Source organism: Seriola aureovittata, chromosome 5, assembly GCF_021018895.1.
Source record: "Seriola aureovittata isolate HTS-2021-v1 ecotype China chromosome 5, ASM2101889v1, whole genome shotgun sequence".
NCBI lineage: Eukaryota > Metazoa > Chordata > Actinopteri > Carangiformes > Carangidae > Seriola > Seriola aureovittata.
The window spans coordinates 6560487-6577564 of record NC_079368.1 but is presented as its reverse complement, the minus strand read 5'-3'; the positions used below and the strand labels follow the sequence as shown (position 1 = coordinate 6577564).

Here is a 17078-nt window from a genome sequence, read left to right as displayed (position 1 = left end):
GAAATGTGACAAACTGCGGCATTCATGATTTTATTAACTTCAGCTGCACTGTACAACACATAATCCGCACGTCAGCATACTGTAAAGACATGTACAGCTAACAGCATGACTTGCATTTACAACAGCTATACAAATACAATTTCTTTTGGTTTAAAAGTCAGTCACTTGTGTAAAAATCCTCAGTTACATTCAGGAGGAGTTGCTATGCAGCTGTTAATCACTTCAGCGGGCGTTCAATGGCACGGAAGTAATCACAACACCACCACCACCACCAGAGTCTCTCATTACATGATGGTAGTTCAGTTACAAAATAATAACATCAAAAGTAATTTTCAAGACACTTAAGGAGAAAACTGAGCTTTGACCCTGCAGCCGACTGAGTCCCGTGAACTCGCAATCTTACTTAGGTCCGTGTTAGTTTGTCTGGGGGCATGAATCCTGCGTCTCCCAGAGTTCTGAGGGCCACCCTGCCACTAGGTCGGATGGTAAGCCACGTGATGCTGCCGTTGTTCAACCCCATACGTAACCAGCCCTCTGGGGGAAACTGCAGCGCCCTGAGAGAACAGAAGACGGATACGAGTAGCTGAGAATGAGCATCTGTGTACTGAAGCTACTATAAAATTACAAGGCATTTATTTCATTATTTGTGTGTGATATTGTCCAATAAGTGATCATTTGGAAGATATTAATCTCTCATAATTAATTAGATGAATTTACTAAATATCCCTTTTAACCAGAAGCACAGGACAAGCAGTCACCAAGAAAAGCACAAGGCAGCTACAGTATTTAAATCAAACAAGAATTTTCCATAAAGGGTTTCATCAAGAGCACAATGACACAACTGAAGCACAAATTCAAAACTTAAAATCGTATGAGACATAACTACAGCATAGTTTAAACACAATGGTTAGCAAAGCAAGAGGCCACACTCTGGCCTCGGCCGAGCCGCGATCACCATGCCCGCCGGCGACACAAACCTGCAGACAAAATAACGGATGACATTGGCATGACACACGATGATCTCATAGCTGTCCTCCTTCTGCTTGGGGTCAGCCCGGTGGATGTAGCGGCGGAAGGCTGCCTCAATGCGAGCTCCATCTTCATGGTACTGCTGGAGGACGGTAGAGAGGTTGAAAGCCACCTTTGTCACATGAAAGGGGTTCGTTCTGAACCCCTCAGTCAGTACAGAGTCAATACATGATGCTGCTGTACAGTGTAGGGAATGTATGAAGAGTGTCATTCCAAAATAAGGCCAACCATATGGAAAACATCCCTTCCTATAAAAGGCTAAATCAGTACTGAGTCACTTAGGGCAGAAAACTGCTGCTGCGCAGCTCTCTGTAGAATATTATTAATAATCCATTATGTCCAACATTTAGAGTAAGGAATTACTGAATAATATGTTTACATGGGTTGTTTATAGAGGCATAGTCCAATTATGTCCGTGTCTTATGTTCTAAGCTCTTTTAGATGGACGTCTTCCAAGATAAAAACACATATTGTTACTGTTAAATTTTTCAAATTTTATTTTTCAAAGCTGTGAAGAATAACAGTTTCCCTGCATGATTATTTTTTTTCAGTTGTGGGAATTGATCCCTTAACTAATAAAATAACATGTACCAACTAAATGCTCCTTGCCAGTGATAATCTAACAATGGCAACAATGATAAAAAAAGATTGATCCACAGCTGCCAGACTCCCTTTAACGTTGGCATTTTGGAAATTAACTCTTCCTGTGGTCCATTCCTGTGGCATTGCACTGATGTATTGGCTGATTTTTGCAGCTGCAAGTGTAAAAAAGCACTTGCACAGACATGCGGGTGGCACAAAGTTACCTATACAAGGATATGCGAATGCAGAAAATCTGGCCTACAGCCCACCCTAGAGGTAGAGGGGGTGTAGCTTCTCTCACCACAGCATCAGGCTTCCAGTGAGTGACAGGTGGAACCGGCTCGATGGGCGCGCCCTCTCTCAGCAAATCACAGCTCACCAGATCCACTCCTGGACCCGTACGACATTGTGAGGAGGGGAAAAAATGTTAATATACATTTGTGACGTTCAGCATTTCTGTGCCAGCTGTAACTGGTACTGATGCTAAAAAGAAAAGAGGGAGAACAAAGATCAACAGGATACGAACAACAAATGTTTTTCAACAAAGTCATGTATTCCAGGCAATTTCAACAGCAGAATGTGTCAAATGGAAATGTGCGAGTGTATATGTATGGAATTGTATAGTTTGTAACCTTGACAATGTAACAGCAGTAAATCTGATGTTTCAAAGCCTTACAAATGATCAAATTTACTTTCCACACTTTTCCCAACTTGGAGAAGTAAGAAGGCTGGGTGTCTGACAGTGCAGTACTGATAGGCAGCGTGGTCTATTCACTACCTGGAAGGTGTTTGCTGATGATATGTGCAGTCTCTGTGGCCCTGGCCATGCTGGAGTGAATCAGGACATCGTACTTCAGTCCCAGTGCTGCCAACCTCTGGCCTGTCAACTCTGCCTGCTCACGACCTGGAAGCGGAGACAACAGTCATTATAACAAATGACTGTCAGATCTGCCATCAAAAAAGTTGGGTGGGACAACAACCAAGAGAAGGGATACTCTCTCCACACAGAGACAGAACAGCCTGCAACAGGGCCAAACATATATCTGAAGTTCTTTGACTAAAATTACTCCCTAGACCGTTGTGTGGCATACCTTCCGAGTGACATAAAGGGTTATAACTGAAGGACCAGTGTGTTAGTGGCGTCTAGAGGTGAGGTTGCAGACTGCAACCAACTGAATATACCTCACGTCACCCCTCCCTCAGGTAATGTAAAAACACAAAAGGTTCTGTCTAGAGCCTATGTTTTGTTTGTCCATTCTGGGTTACTGTAAAAAAAAATATTCATTCAACCTTTATTTTACTTTAGACATACATTGACTTAGAGACCTCATTTACAATATTGTCAAATAAGACCATAGTCACCAAGAAGCACAATGAAAAACAATAAGAAGTAGGCTATAAATAACAAAAGGCCAAATTAGTAAAATAGTAGTCATAGTAAAACCTTAAGAAAAAATAAAGCAATCAAAGTAAAAATGAAGCAAGAAACACGGCAGTGCAACACCGGAGGCTCCGTGTAAGAGGATCTCTTGTCAGAGTGCACGGAAATACAAATTCAGCACAAGTAGAACGAATCACATTGCCATCTCTTGCATATTAATTAGGTTGAGTTGACATGTTCTCACACTGGAACATGGCCATAGTTGACATGTAGACACGAAGACCTCATTCTAAGCTAAGAAAGCACAGCAGTTTTAAGTTTCTGTTTCATCATACAAATCATGAAAACTGTCAATAGATCCCTCCAAATCCTTCACACTGGTCCTTTGACTAGCCATTAAATAACTCGACCTAATGGAGTGAGGATCCTCTCCTTGTCGCTGTTCCCACTCAGGTTGTACTGAGAGTGTCTGATGAGGAGAATGTTGCGTGTAGCTTTGGGTTTTCCATTGTCCTGCTCGGAGCTGGGATCCTCAGTTGCACTCTCTTTCTTCTTCCCGTTGGACAGTACAGATGGGTCCCTCCTGCACAGAGTTAAGACGACGTGATCTTGAGATTAGAAGTGGCTTTGTCTGGCATGGTTAACTTGAGGCATGAAAATCTGGGTTAACACCACTATGATTTAAGATGATGATCACTATGAAACTTTCAAGAATTTACATACATCTAAGTTTGGAGAATCTCTACCCCAAACTCAATTTTAAAAATGAACCATTTATAGCTGACTGTCTAGCCAGCAACAGTGTAACTCGAGGAATAAGGATCGTGACCTCTGACAAATCCTCTTGGTCCATCCTTAGATTCGGCATGCAAAAATGCCTATTCAATTTAGCACAACGTGAACTTTAGTCCAATATCTTCTTTCACCAAAACCAACCTAAACTTCACCGTGGTGCACAGCAGGCTGTTAAACTCGTGGATATTAAGCAGAGATTTTGAATAACATACAAAAGAGAAAGGTGGAAAACGGAGGGAATATATCGGTGATTGTTACGTTCAAATAATGAGTCAAGAGACAACGCGTGTAGAGGCACATACTTGTCCCAGTTGAAGTCCCAGGCGTGTCCTGTCGGGGCTGGTGTGTGTTTGGCAGGTGTCCACGCCGGCTGCGCAGCTCGAAGAACGGTGAATTTCGGCCACCGACTGGCCGCCTCTCCGCGCTGCTCTCCGAAGTATCCGCGGGAGTCGGCAGCGGCAGCGGCGAACACCAGTACAGCAGAGCCTCCGGCGAACCCACAAATAAGTTTTAAAGTTTTCCTGTACGACATCCTGTGAACCGCCGAGGAAGCAAACTATTGCTAGCTAATTAGCTCAGCTTAACGAGTCCACCGTTAACGAGGTGTATCGCTGTCTCGCCACACAAATGTATAGTATTGATTTGCTAAATGACGTTTGGCTGTTAATTCCAACCCCAGCAAGACAAAACAAAACACGCTTTATGTGGCATCTAATGCGCGGCGACCTTTGGCCAGAAATTGAAACTACAGTCGGCACAACAGATAGCAAGCTAATCTATTCAGCTTCCTACAAACAGTACGGTGGCCAGCCGGGGCCAAAACAATTGGGTTTCGCTTTTCACATAAATCCCAAAGTGTGCCACACGAGGGCGCTCTAATCCCTAAATCTATAGCAATAACTATAGAGCAGTATGAGTAATTCATATTTTTCCGCTCTCTGTTGATGAGACACTATAAACGCCATTCAACATGTAACATTCAGTGGGGCCACATGTTTCTGCATCTTAAATACTTCTCTTCAGTTTAAATCAACACATGATGTATATGTAATTTCAACTTTACGTTGTCCCTGCTGCTTTCCACAGACCATTTTAGTGACATGAGACAATGAGAGGAATAAGTAGTCATTTCAACAACTGGGTTTTTTTTTATATATAAATGCATACTTATTGGTACACAATGACCATACCGAAATTGACAGTTAAAGTAGAGTTTGGTGTCATTCCCTCAGTCAAGGAACGCTTTATCTGGAGCTACCTGCAGTGCAGCTTTAAGGGTTAGAAAATATGAAAACATCGACTTATCCTAAACTTTGAGACACATTATGTTATTAAATTCATCAAGTAAGCATGGAGATTGTTTGAATCGTTGAATATGTGTGGGAAAGCAGTTATATTCACGAAGTCTCCCGGGGAAAAAAACGATTGCAGGGTGACTCATATGCTTCCCGCTGAAATGCAAAATAATCGACATCGTACAGCTCCGACAATTTTCTTGAGAAGACACTTGCAAGGTTTGCAGAGAGGCTCCACCTTTTTTCAAGCGGTTCAGTGACCTCACTAGTAGGCTGGATTGTAAGGGTGGGATTTCCAGGCTTTCACAGAGCTCTATGTATTCCTGCCTCTCTATCTTAGGATCTATGCGGCTTCAACGATAGCAAAGACGGACTGGTTGTACCTTTCATAGCCAAACAACGGCCACTATATTGGACACTGGATCATTTTTCTACATGCGTCTCCAATCGGAATAAATAATTGAGGAATGTGGAAATTACAGAATGCCCAACAGCGCTGGAAAGAGATTTAAACCCACCAAATACATCCCAGTGTCCACTGCTGCCACACTCCTTGTGGGTTCGACCACTTTATTTTTCGTTTTCACGTAAGTTTGTGTCGCTTCTTGTTCTTATTCTGTGCATGCCTGTGTTTTTATAGACCGTGTGCCTTGAGATTACACAGACAAGAGTGGATTGCAGCTCGAAGTTTGCATGGGTGGATTCAGCCACTTAGGTGGAATAAGTGGTTTTATACGAGTGTATCTATCCCAACGGGGAATCTCGCAGCGGTTCTGAAATGGGATTGCAAAGAGCAGCCTTAGATGCTGCCTTCCTGTGCAGCCTGAGACGGCCCATTCAGCCGTAGTACCTGCAAGGCAAACTTCCAATAAGCCATGCAAGTTTAAAAAAAAAAAAAAAAAAAAGCAATGGTCGTGCACGAGACCACAGCTTAGGCCGCAGATACTCACTTTCCATTGAATAAATGCCGCAGGCAGTTGTTGATACAATTAAAATGGTTGGTCCAGCAGGCGGCTGTGTTTAGGCGGTTACGTTTGCACATTCAGTTGGGATACTTACAGTGTCACACCACTTATCAAGAAGCATTATAATTATTATAGGTAAGGGGTTCCCAAAGTGGAGTCCTGCGGGGGTCTCCACCTAGGTTTCAGTGCATCTAATACCACGCCCCACCTTGACTCTAGACCCTTATTTAGGGGTCCCCTCTGGAGAAAATGTGATCAGATGAGGTCTACAGGGAACCCCTGACTAAGGCCAACAGGTCCTTACTGTCTCAAAAGCAGATTTTAATTCAGTTCAAGGGTTCTGACAATCTGGGGACACTGGGCTGTCCACACCAGCTGCAATCAGGATGATTGCATAGTCACAGATCCTATCAGCCAGCATCACAATCATGCCAAGGACCCCCAAGTAGCAAGGCTTTCATCCCATGCCCCTCCATCTGATAAATGAGGAAGTTAATGCTATGACTTAAATGCAAAGCTGACGTTGTAGCAATGGGAGGTGACAGCAGAGAGTCTGATATCTCTGGTGTGAATCATCATTCCCACATACATTCTCCTTTAGTGCTTACCTCCAAGGTGAATAGATTATCAATGAAATCAACTCATGTTCAATCTCACATCCACAGGGAAATTTGAGGGGGCTTGAAAATCATTATGGGGACCCCTGAACTAGACCAACAACTGTAGCGATACATCACCCAACATTTATCCCAGACTCAGTCTGTCTGAGTAAAACTGTTGAATTTGGCTCCTCGCCGTCTGAGGGTGTGATGTTTTTTTAAAGACCATAAATCATATGTCCCATTTTGTACTTGTAGTATGTCTGCAGTTATTATCTTTTTGGATCTAATGTCGTGTGTGAATTTGTACCATTAAATCATGAATTTCTTTATTCACATCTATATCACATTTTAGTTTAACATAAGCAAGATGCACTAAGTGCAAGATCTGGCCCACCTGGATGATGCATGGAGACAGAAAATGTTTCAGCAGCACCCTCAGTGGTTTTGCACTCTCTGTCTCAGGTTAATGACCAAGACTGAAGGAAACATATGGTGTTTGTGGGATGTGCCAGTAGGTTGTATCTTTAACAATCCTAGCACTCCTTAGTGTCCTGTGTAGAGCTTGTGTTGTAAGCATGTATTATGATTTAATTTGAGATCAGTAAATCAGCCATTTTGTTTGCAAATAGTATAAGTCAGAGTTTTTGCTGCTCATATCTTTTAAATGATCAGTAATCCTTTTTTTTCTGGGGTTCAGGTTACTCTATACTTTAAGGTTCATCCCCCAGCAGATGGTTCAAGGGCAAGGATTAAGACTTTACTCTGTTGCTCCTTTATTTCCCAGTAAAAGGCCCAGAGGATTGAGCTGTGTCCAAACTAGGCCATGCTTCCACATTCTCAAACACGTATCCATTCCGTCCATTATGTGGAACCCTGTCATCTGGCCTTGTGTGTGGCTGCAGTCCAAAGCCACACGTTTACAGCACAAGCCACTGAGTAGTAGTATACCTTTATCTAAAGTCGCTTAACCAGAATAACATGCAACTAGTGCAACGGTAGGAATATTTCAGATTTTCATGTTGCCAACTTTGTTTGGCAGCCACAAAGGCAGACGTGCAGGGGTTAAAACTAAAGAACTATACCACTCCCTCATATGCACTCATGTACAGCAGAGTGCCAGGGACACAAATCTTTTTTTATTCCTAGGCCACAGTGTGTTAAAGGTCTCACTGTTGCCAACAGGCCATTTGGTGCAACAGAGGATGAGACCTGGGGTCAGCACTGGCTCACACACACACACACACACACACACACACTGTCCATGGTGTGTTACTGTGTTTGGCTTACTGACGCCTGACAGTTTGTGTTTCCCACAGAGATTGAATTAGAACACATTAGTACAGAATTATTTATATCTTCACAGCATGACCACAACTCATCATAAAAAATACTGAAGATAAATTAAGCTTTTAGTCATGGTTCAGCCATCATAATATTATCCCACTCTTATCTGGGTCTATAATGAGATCCTATTATGCAGTAGCTTAGAAATCTCACTATGTCTAAATTTGTCCCAGTTCTGTATGGCTGCATTGACGAAGCTTTATTCTACCTTTTAGTAAGGCAGTCCTCAGAATGGCTTAATCACTGCCCTTGACCATATGCCAAATGTATAACCTGTTCTGGAAACAGAACAGCCAGACTGGCCGTTCTCATTTGTTGCCAAGCCTAATAGCCCACACTTGAGTGTCTGCATGGATAGATGTGTGGATCAATCAGCTGATCATCTGGACAAAACCTCTGTTCAGCAGTTTTTGCTGTGTGGGGGTGAATTATGAGAGTGGTAGTCAGTGGTGGCATTTGAAGCCAGCATGTTGCCAGACTGAGAGCAGAGCTGTGCATGAGAGCGGGCCTGACAGGAATCTAATCTTCAGCTTCCACATCTGTTTCCTCCTTTTCAGTGTACATCCATTGAATCAGACTTCATTTAGATCCTTAACCATGCATTGTTTTTCGTTTGTGCACCACTCTGAATCTCTTGTAGAGATTTTTTAAAGGTATTTATGATCTGTTAGTCGAGAACGTGCTGAGTTGTCAAAAGAGGGGGTTGAAAATCAACCACGATATGCTGTTAAAACAAGTGCTTTAACCTTGTTAGGTTCTACATCTCGGTACATAAATGCCCCCCCTAAATGGTTCAGCTTAGAATGACAGGATTCATTTTAGAACCTCTTTGATTGTAAAATGTTTGGAGAACAGGTTTCAGGAGCAAAATGTTTACATAAATTACCTCATTTACAAAGTACAGGAAGAGGAGAAGATACAGAGACCTCAAACATTAAGGGTAAAACTGAGCCTTGACTGAAAAGTTGCAGTGTTTTTACCTCTGACTAATAGCTATGTAGCCAGGTTACAGTTTTACAATATCTGTAGGCCATTATTTCATGAACTGCAGAGCAGAATAAGCCGAATACATCTCATTTTGAATAATCCTGCTTCACTGGCTAATGTAAGCTAACTTTATATGTATGCACATATTTGTTTCTTATGTTTACATCTTCAAGCAACAGAAATGGTTAAAAGGCCGAAAGTGCAAGAGAAATGTTTAAATAAAAGACAGCACTACCAACCTGAGGTAGCATAACTGGGCGAACAGTAGGCTGACTGTAGCTCTCCTCGCCAATAGCTGCCAAGTCAAAGAACGACATAAAGATTTCTTCTGTTTTCTGTAAATCTGAAGTTGAACCTTTTGGTGGCAAATATTTCTTTGGTTCAGGGATGTAACCCAGGGGGACCTTTATCGAGCTGGTCTATCAGATAATTTATAGAAAGTAAAGGATTCGGATTCAGTTGCCTTTTCTTTCATAGTTATATGTCTTTTTTTTTTACATTCACCAATAATATGACCAAGTCCAGTGGTGTGTGTAAACTCAAAGAGGTTAGAGCCCTCTGTAAGCATTCACCTTTCCTTCTTCACTATCACGGTTTTCAGTATCTTAATAATTGAATGTCTTAAGTATTTGTTCATTGATCCTAATCTGCATGTGATTATTTATGCTGAGCTGCTGTCGTCCTTTTTGTCAAGGGGTTTGGTTAACAAGCTTGTAATCATTAATGCCTCACTGCTTGGTATTAGCGTCCATTAGAGCCCGTTTGCCTTCCTCCCGTGTGACGTTAGTGGCTTTGAGGCTCCCTGTGTTTGAATGTAGTTAAATGAATTGTTGGCTTAACTCATCCTGTTTATGGTTGGTGTAGGAGCCAGACTGTCTTGGCTGCCTGTTTTCAAATATTGCTCATGTGACACTGGGTCTGATTTGGGTTTAGTTTGTTTATTTAAATGCCAAGTTTGAAATGTTGCAAGGGCAGAGCATTTCTCAGAAGAAGGAACTTAATAACTGACATTTTTTTAATATGCTCTAATAGCTCTTTCATTGTCTGCACTCATGAAGAGGCATCTATAAAATCTAGACACCAGAGAATCTCAGCCTCCCTGCTATGATACTCATGTACAGCAAGTGAGCACGGCTCTCTGACATGCTTGCGCAACTTTAATCTCCAAGTAAGCTTTACAAAAATATTACATGATTCCCATGAGAGTAGCAAATTACGGCTCTTAAGGCAAGCTCATCAGTATTCGTCTTCTACATGTCCTACCCATCTTGCCATTAGAAACATTCGCTGAGATATTACTATTCCGTCCTCACACACTGTCCCAGCATTAGGTTTCAGCCCCTCAGCTGAGGTGGATAAGGAGCTATCCTCTCCTCATGTCACAAAGAGGATAAAACTTTGATAATCTTGACATGGCTAAAAGTAGCCAATAGCCAACGTGCAAGCTCACCAGGGCCGAAATATCCCCTTGGCCTATTCATAAAATCCACGTGGCGCAGTCTGCTGGTTTCTAGAGATATCTGCTTTATTTTATTCACTGAGGATAAGACCAGTAGCAGGTTGGTGTGGCCTGCCTAGCTTTGTCAGATTAGATAACGATGTAATTTCCTCTGTAGGTCCCCATCCATCAGCACGTTGGAGTGAGGGCCTGGATATTGACACTTGCAGTGCAGGGTTGTCACTTCTGCTCTCAGAGGCTACTTAAGGGGACAGGCAGTAATGAATGAAGGAACCTTATTTCACTTTGAGCTAATGCAGAAGCCTTTTTTTACTTAACAGTCTCATTGCTTTTGACAGCATATTTTAATCTGTGTGGTGGTTTTCGGTTAATTATCATTCTCATTATGGTTTATGGTTTACCACAAGGCACGGTTCCAACCTGCATTATTGTTACAGATTGACCAGTCCCTCGCCCCTGCAGCGTTGTGTGGTAGTTAAAAAAAAAAAAACAACAACCTTGTTTCCATTTTCTAAAATATCACAGTTAAATCAGAGTGCCTGACTTTATTGACTGAGAAGCATTTATAATTACCAATAGTCTCTTCCTGTTATGTTCCATCCCCCAAAGTCCTGATTTCATCAGTACAGAAGCGAAACTCCTTTGACTTTTCTGTTTCTTTGATACCATCATGAAGCTCCAATCTCAGATACTTTCTATTTAAATCCATCAGCGTTGTGTTGTTTTCGTTTATAATGTAGAACATCACCACTTAGAAACTAAACTGTAGTTATTATACATATGCTGCTGCTATCCAGGGGGTTTGAGTGGTGCTCCGGGGACTCAGGTGTCCCTAAATGAGAGAGCGGTCAGTGCAGAATTCATTTGAAATTATCCCAGTTAGTATACCCTAATGTAATCCCTTGTAATCAAAGGTTTTACTCATCTAACATTTACTGTCCAATCAACATCAAATACCTTCCAATATATTTGTCCCTAAAACTATTGTTTATCAGATTGGGGTGTTTGACCTGTTGTATGTCTGTTTGCATATCCATAACACAAAGCATGAATATTGACCATGCTAGTGACATGGCTCTAGGGATGGCAAAGTTGCTCTGACATCACTGTGGTTCAAACTTGCCATGAGAATTTGCATCCAGGCATTAATGGTCCCCGGAGGATGGATCTTAGTGACTTTGGTGATCTCCTGAATTTTCCTGTAGTGTAATGTAGTTGCCATGGAAGTTGGTGCTGACATTCATCTCCCCATCAACATGAATGAATTGTAATAAATTTGGGAATTTGCTTAGCGTTTCTTCAAGCACCATTGTACGGTTAACCTGCATCCAGAAAGGTATTCACATTCATCACAAAAAGCTATTTTGTTTGTGGCTTGCTGTTACTTGTGACGTGTCATGATGCCGATTGTGTCATTGGTTTATCATGGTGAACACAGAAATGCAAACAGGCATAATCTTGGATAGATTTTGTTAATGGTTCGAAAATGTCTAACATGAGACCCCAAAGACTCGTTTGAAACGGTGAGGAAAGGAGAAGAACTCGTGTTGTTACTCCAGCGGGAACTCATTGTCTGAATCTCATCGCTCATATATTATATATTTTTAGCTGCTGACTGTTTGACAGTAATTGGGATCAAATGTGAGTTTCTGACAAATGTCTTGATCTAATAATGATGATGATAACGATGAGTGTTGTTCTTAAGGGACATCTGAATGGGACTTTTTTTTGGCTTGGAGCAACCATTAGCAAACAGCTAATACATCCAAGATACACACACACAAATCAGTCTTGTCCGCTGTAGCAGGGAACTATCATATATCAGCTTGTCCGTCGAGGCATGGTATGTCCAGCTGTTGTGTCTTCTCTGAGTGAAGCTGTGGAGTGGTGGTTCTCATTGGGGGTCAGGAGTCCAACAAAGGTCCTCTAAAGACTCCTAAGGGAACCACAGAAAAAATAAAGAAGTTAATGTCATTTGTCTGGTATTATTATCTCACTAATAGAATTACTCCACTTTTACATTACATCACTAGTGTGGAGCATCTCCTTTCCTGCTTGCAGCTGTAGTCGGCCCTAACCTGTGGTAGTTAGTGGCCAGAGTACAAAGGCAAAGTTATACTAAAGAGAAAAATGTCTTGGCTTGTCTTCTCGCCATCAAGGTTCAAGCGGCTGGCTTGCAGAGCTTTCATACAGTCCAAAATGGTGTGCCTCTGTCAGTATTGATGAGTGAAAGAGGCCCAGAGAATAAAAGACCAGGTCATCTAATCTCATTCCATCCAGCCTTCCTGTCATTGCTCGACAACTAGGTTAAGATAATGCTGACAGATCCTCTTCCCTGGCTTTCTACCATGCACCGTTGAGCAGGGTGACTGACTACACTACATGGCACACAAACACAAACTGGTGCCAAATTAAAATTACATTAAGCTTCAGGTAGAAGCAAGTTTTTCCTGATTTAGTTCCTCTGTAATTTGAATGATTATATTTGACATCTTAGGTAATAAGCTTATCTGACTGTAAGTGTCTGTGTATGTTTTTAAAAGTGCGTAATGAGAATCCTAAAATCTCAAAAATTGCATAATTCCTCAAAATTAACCGATGTGTTCCCTTTTTTGTGGAATTATCTAAATGCTTGCAAAAGACAAAACTCATTTGCATAAGACAATATGTCTTAAACAGGGTGAGAATATTGTTTGCAGTTTAGCACAATTTATCATAAATGAATAAAAACATGAACATCATAATGTGCAACAGCAGGTGAGAAACAGTCTAAATTGTGCATCATGTTTTTAGCATGATTCCCCAGCACATGTTGAGCTTTAATAAAATCAGTGCTCTCTAAAATTAGTCATAGTCTTTCTGCCAAGTGCTAAACTTGTGTTTTCTGCTTGAGCACTCTTTTGTAATATGCATGGATTTGAAAAATGTAACATGCCTTGAAGTACAGGGAGGAAATGTATTAAACTTGTCCAAATGTGTCATTTCTGCTACAGATCAATAGAACTGGAGGAACCTTTAGATTCTTTTTGTTTCCCACTGCAACTCGTGACTCTGCTCCTTTCTCCGTGTCTATTTAAAACCCTTTTGGTTTCTCTGAAGCGCTTACTTTCTGCAGTTCTGGTGCTTGCCAAAAGCTAAATTGTGCCTTGTGATGCCATAGTTGAAGTAAATGAATACATGTGGATTCAGTGCACAGAAGTGTGTGGGCGAAAAGTGCGGGAAAGCGCAGCGAGGTGCTCTCAGAGTTTGCTGTACTCCGCCACCCTCCCACCAGCCGAATAAACTGAGGCCGCCTGGAAAGCCTCCTCTTAGGGAACATGTGGGATTAATTTAGACCTCCAGCCTCTCCCTCCATGGGTGTCTCCACCCTGTTTCCCCTCATGTTGTTTTGCCAGAGGGAGACCATGACTGGTAATAAGTAGAAACAGAGCTCTATGTCTTAACACCCTTGGCTGGAGTGGCTTTCTGAGAGATCAAGGAGTCCATAGCAAGCCGAGGCTCCCAGTGTTTACAGGAGTGTAGCTGTGTCCATCTCTGGGACGCAGAGGAAGACAGGCAGATGGACTCTGTGATTATAAGGGCAGGTCTTCCGCATCTTTGCCACTTTTATAAGTATGTGGTTTTAGAAGTCTGTGGCGATGAGAGGGCGCATCAAACAAAGCCACTACTCATTCATCTGTGCAGTGGAGTTCAACCACATAGCTACTGTAGAACAACACAGATATCAACATTTTGAACCTAAAGCCGCTAAGAAATAAAAATTGAGATTATAGCATCTTTTGAACAATTCTGATTAAAATAGCTTTGGTAGGAAAATGTTAAATTTGAATATATTTCTAGAAAAATTAGACAATCCTGGTGCAAAGTCTGTGTGGTGTCTTCTTGATGCTACCACTGGGGGTGGTGTGCACATAATCATTTCGCTACATTAACATCAAGCATTGTGCATGTGAACAGTGTCACTCTTCTTGACAAATAACACCTGACTCTGTGGTCCCTCATAGCTCTATCAAGCTTTTTTTTTTAAGCATTTTTCAGCTTATTGTATGGGTTTTCTACCCCACACCTTTACTGTGTGGTTCACTCTCACTGCTCTCATCAGGCTGAGTTCGAGACACAGCAGGCAGCTATTTAGTGATAAAGCTCTACAGACGCAGTCAGTATTTGCTGGATGAGTAAATAACCAGCTGTTTGCTCACACATATCTAAAAGGTATTAACATGTAAGTGTTGCGTTTTTTTCATCGTATTTTTGCTGACCCAAGGGGCCAAAAACGCAGTTAACAGAGGTTTGGAGGAACAAAATCATGCCAAATCTAACCAACACGCGTGTGTGTGTGTGTGTGTGTGTGTGTGTGTGTGTGTGTGTGTGTGTGTGTGTGTGTGTGTGTGTGTGTGTGTGTGTGTGTGTGTGTGTGTCTATAAATACAAGTGGACTTCTCTTTGAAGCCATGGATCCAGGGGCTTCAGCCAGGATGGTTGCTGTCAGACTTTGTACTTCACTGTAGAGACGACCTTATCCCGACACCTCTGTCACATGCTCTTATTTCACACCTCTCTGGGCAGTTTATGAAGAGGCATCAGTTTCATATTAATATTTATCACAGCTTGACCTGCCAAAAACCATGTACTTATAGATAGAGATGCCCTTTTTTTGCTTGTAAACCTACGTACAAATACTTGAGCCTCAGCAACAGTCAGTTATTTTGCTGTGACAGTCAGGGGATTGTGCTTTTTTATACTTTCATATTTATAAGTTGTTTAATTCCCAAAAGGCATGCAAAACCTGTTTTTATACATTTAGTTCATTGTGTCGTGCATTGGCTGCTGTTTGCCTTCCACCCAAGCCCCACCTTTTTTAGCTTTCACCCACTCTCCATCCTCTAGGCTCGTATCTGAAATGGTGAGTGAACTCCTCTGGCACCAAAACCCATACGAAAAGAATAGGCAAATACAGCCCTTTGATTTATGCTGAATTTCTGCTGGACTAAACAGGTGTGTTTGGCCGCTAAACTCCTGCCAATATGCTAAGCTACAGCTAGGATGCGGAGACAGAAAGTGAAGCCCAGTGAAGCGTCGCCGTGAACCAGTTAGTAGGTGGGCCACTGTGCTCCAATCTGTCACTGTTATCTTTGTGTCATGCCCGTTTAAAAGAATGGCATCATGTTTGACAGCGGGGATATTTTTAAATGAGGTTTAATTCACAATGGACAAATGTGTTCAGCCCCTCAGGCTTCCACCATTCTCTGCGGAGTCCAGGTCCACTTCTTCCTAATATAGTGTCGGAGTGTCATATGGAGAGAAATCACTTCCAGAGTCTGAAACTTACGGCTAGTTTTAAATCTGAATGTGGACTTAATTTGTGCTTGTATTGAACTGACTTTAATTTTAGTCTCAAGGGTTGTTTTATTTAGCTTTTTCACACCAGTGAAAGAGAGCCGTTATGCAGCTGTGCTGTTTTCATTACACAATTTGACACACAATAAAAAAAAAAAAAAAAAGTATCACCAAAGGAAGTTGTTGACGACATCTGTGACATAGACAGGACTCTGTAGCTTCTGCCGGAGAGCAGCCAGCCTGCCCTGAGCTGTGGATTTCCTCTGTCAAATTGTTTTCTTTGGCACGGCAATGTGCAAAATTCTGCAGAAAAGCAGAGTGGTTTCCATGTACAGCTGATGAAGCCATAGTTGCTCTATCTTTAACTGATCTGTCTTAACTTCTCATTCGATCCTTCAGACACATGATCATCAGTGATACACACAGAGAAACTAAAGTAGTTAGCGTAATTGAAATGATAACAAAGCTGTTCACTGGTTCTATTTGTGTTATTTACATAGCACTTTTTCAGGTGTTAATGTGATATGGTCAGCCAAGCACTTTAATTGGGTGGTCTGAATGTTTTCGTTGGGCGGTGTGCAGTGGGTTTCAGTGGGCTTCAGCGTGCTTTGGCTCCGTGCTACCTCATCTCTTCCAGGGTGAAGGTGCTTTTGGTTTATTTTGCTTCTTGTCTCGGTTTGCTAAACCCCTCTCCAGAACAGTGATTGCCAAATCACAGCGTAAGTAGACACAGCAGGTCTGTTAAGCTTTAAATTTCTCTACAAGACAAAGGGGGCTGCAGGTAAGGGTGATACTCACATTTAAAGATTTGGGAGGATGGTGTCTTTTTTAAGCCTTTCCAAAACCAAAAACACGAGAGCAAAAGTGTAGGCTAAGGAATGGATTCAACAGTGTGTTTATCTGCACAAATGTAAGCTCATCATTAATAGCTTTTGTCCAGCAGCAAAAGAAGAACATACCACCCCCGCAGCAGACATTAAAAAATTAGACTTCTTCAAAGTCTACTTACTTTTTATTTCATGAACTTTAAAAATTCAACGGTAATTGAATGCAACCGACTGCTTGTAAAACCTCATTAACTCGTTAGGCCTTAATGGACTCATTAGGACTTGTAAGGCAGGTTAAAAATTGTCATTAGGAATTGTCAGCTGAGCATAATTCAAGAGCTGATAATTTCTCTGACTCTTAAAACCTTGTGGTAACACTCAACAACCACGGGCTCCTCTAAGCAACCGACTGAGGATCTGTAAAATGAAGCAGACTGATGCCTGTAAAGCAGGAGAGGCTATAAAAAGGAATCAGA

The 17078-nt window shown here is 41.8% G+C and overlaps 2 protein-coding genes across 5 annotated transcripts in view; one reads left to right on the top strand and one right to left on the bottom strand.

The window, feature by feature from the left end:
- Positions 1–14: 14 nt before the first annotated feature.
- Positions 15–4553, bottom strand: pgam5 (PGAM family member 5, serine/threonine protein phosphatase, mitochondrial). 4 transcript variants are annotated; one of them, XM_056377364.1, is made up of 6 exons: positions 4090–4553; positions 3403–3575; positions 2390–2515; positions 1913–2001; positions 978–1111; positions 15–554 (listed from the first exon to the last, which is right to left on the bottom strand). In XM_056377364.1, exons 1-6 carry the CDS (start codon positions 4317–4319, stop codon positions 404–406), a joined length of 903 nt encoding a protein of 300 aa, XP_056233339.1. In that variant the 5' UTR covers positions 4320–4553; the 3' UTR covers positions 15–403. The 4 variants fall into 4 exon arrangements, with proteins under 4 accessions (XP_056233339.1, XP_056233340.1, XP_056233336.1 ...); XM_056377365.1 differs by having other exon boundaries at positions 978–1108; positions 4090–4552; XM_056377361.1 differs by having other exon boundaries at positions 1913–2008; positions 2391–2515; positions 4090–4552.
- Positions 4554–4750: 197 nt separating this feature from the next.
- The window catches only part of zdhhc8b (zinc finger DHHC-type palmitoyltransferase 8b), a 69974-nt gene continuing 57646 nt past the window's right edge, over positions 4751–17078 (top strand). Inside the window, exon 1 of the mRNA XM_056377359.1 lies at positions 4751–5669. Within this exon, the coding sequence (XP_056233334.1) occupies positions 5566–5669 (104 nt within the window). The 5' untranslated portion in view covers positions 4751–5565. The remainder of the gene's footprint in view (positions 5670–17078) is intronic.

Bases quoted from the DNA above. Each gene is read 5' to 3' on its own strand.
- pgam5 (XM_056377361.1), bottom strand. From the start codon at position 4,319: ATGTCGTACAGGAAAACTTTAAAACTTATTTGTGGGTTCGCCGGAGGC. The intron at 2,516-3,402 runs GTCGAGTTATTT...CTCCGCTTCCAG, and splicing joins GAGGATCCTCACTCCATTAG to GTCGTGAGCAGGCAGAGTTG. The intron at 1,112-1,912 runs GTGAGAGAAGCT...ACCGTCCTCCAG, and splicing joins ACTGGAAGCCTGATGCTGTG to CAGTACCATGAAGATGGAGC.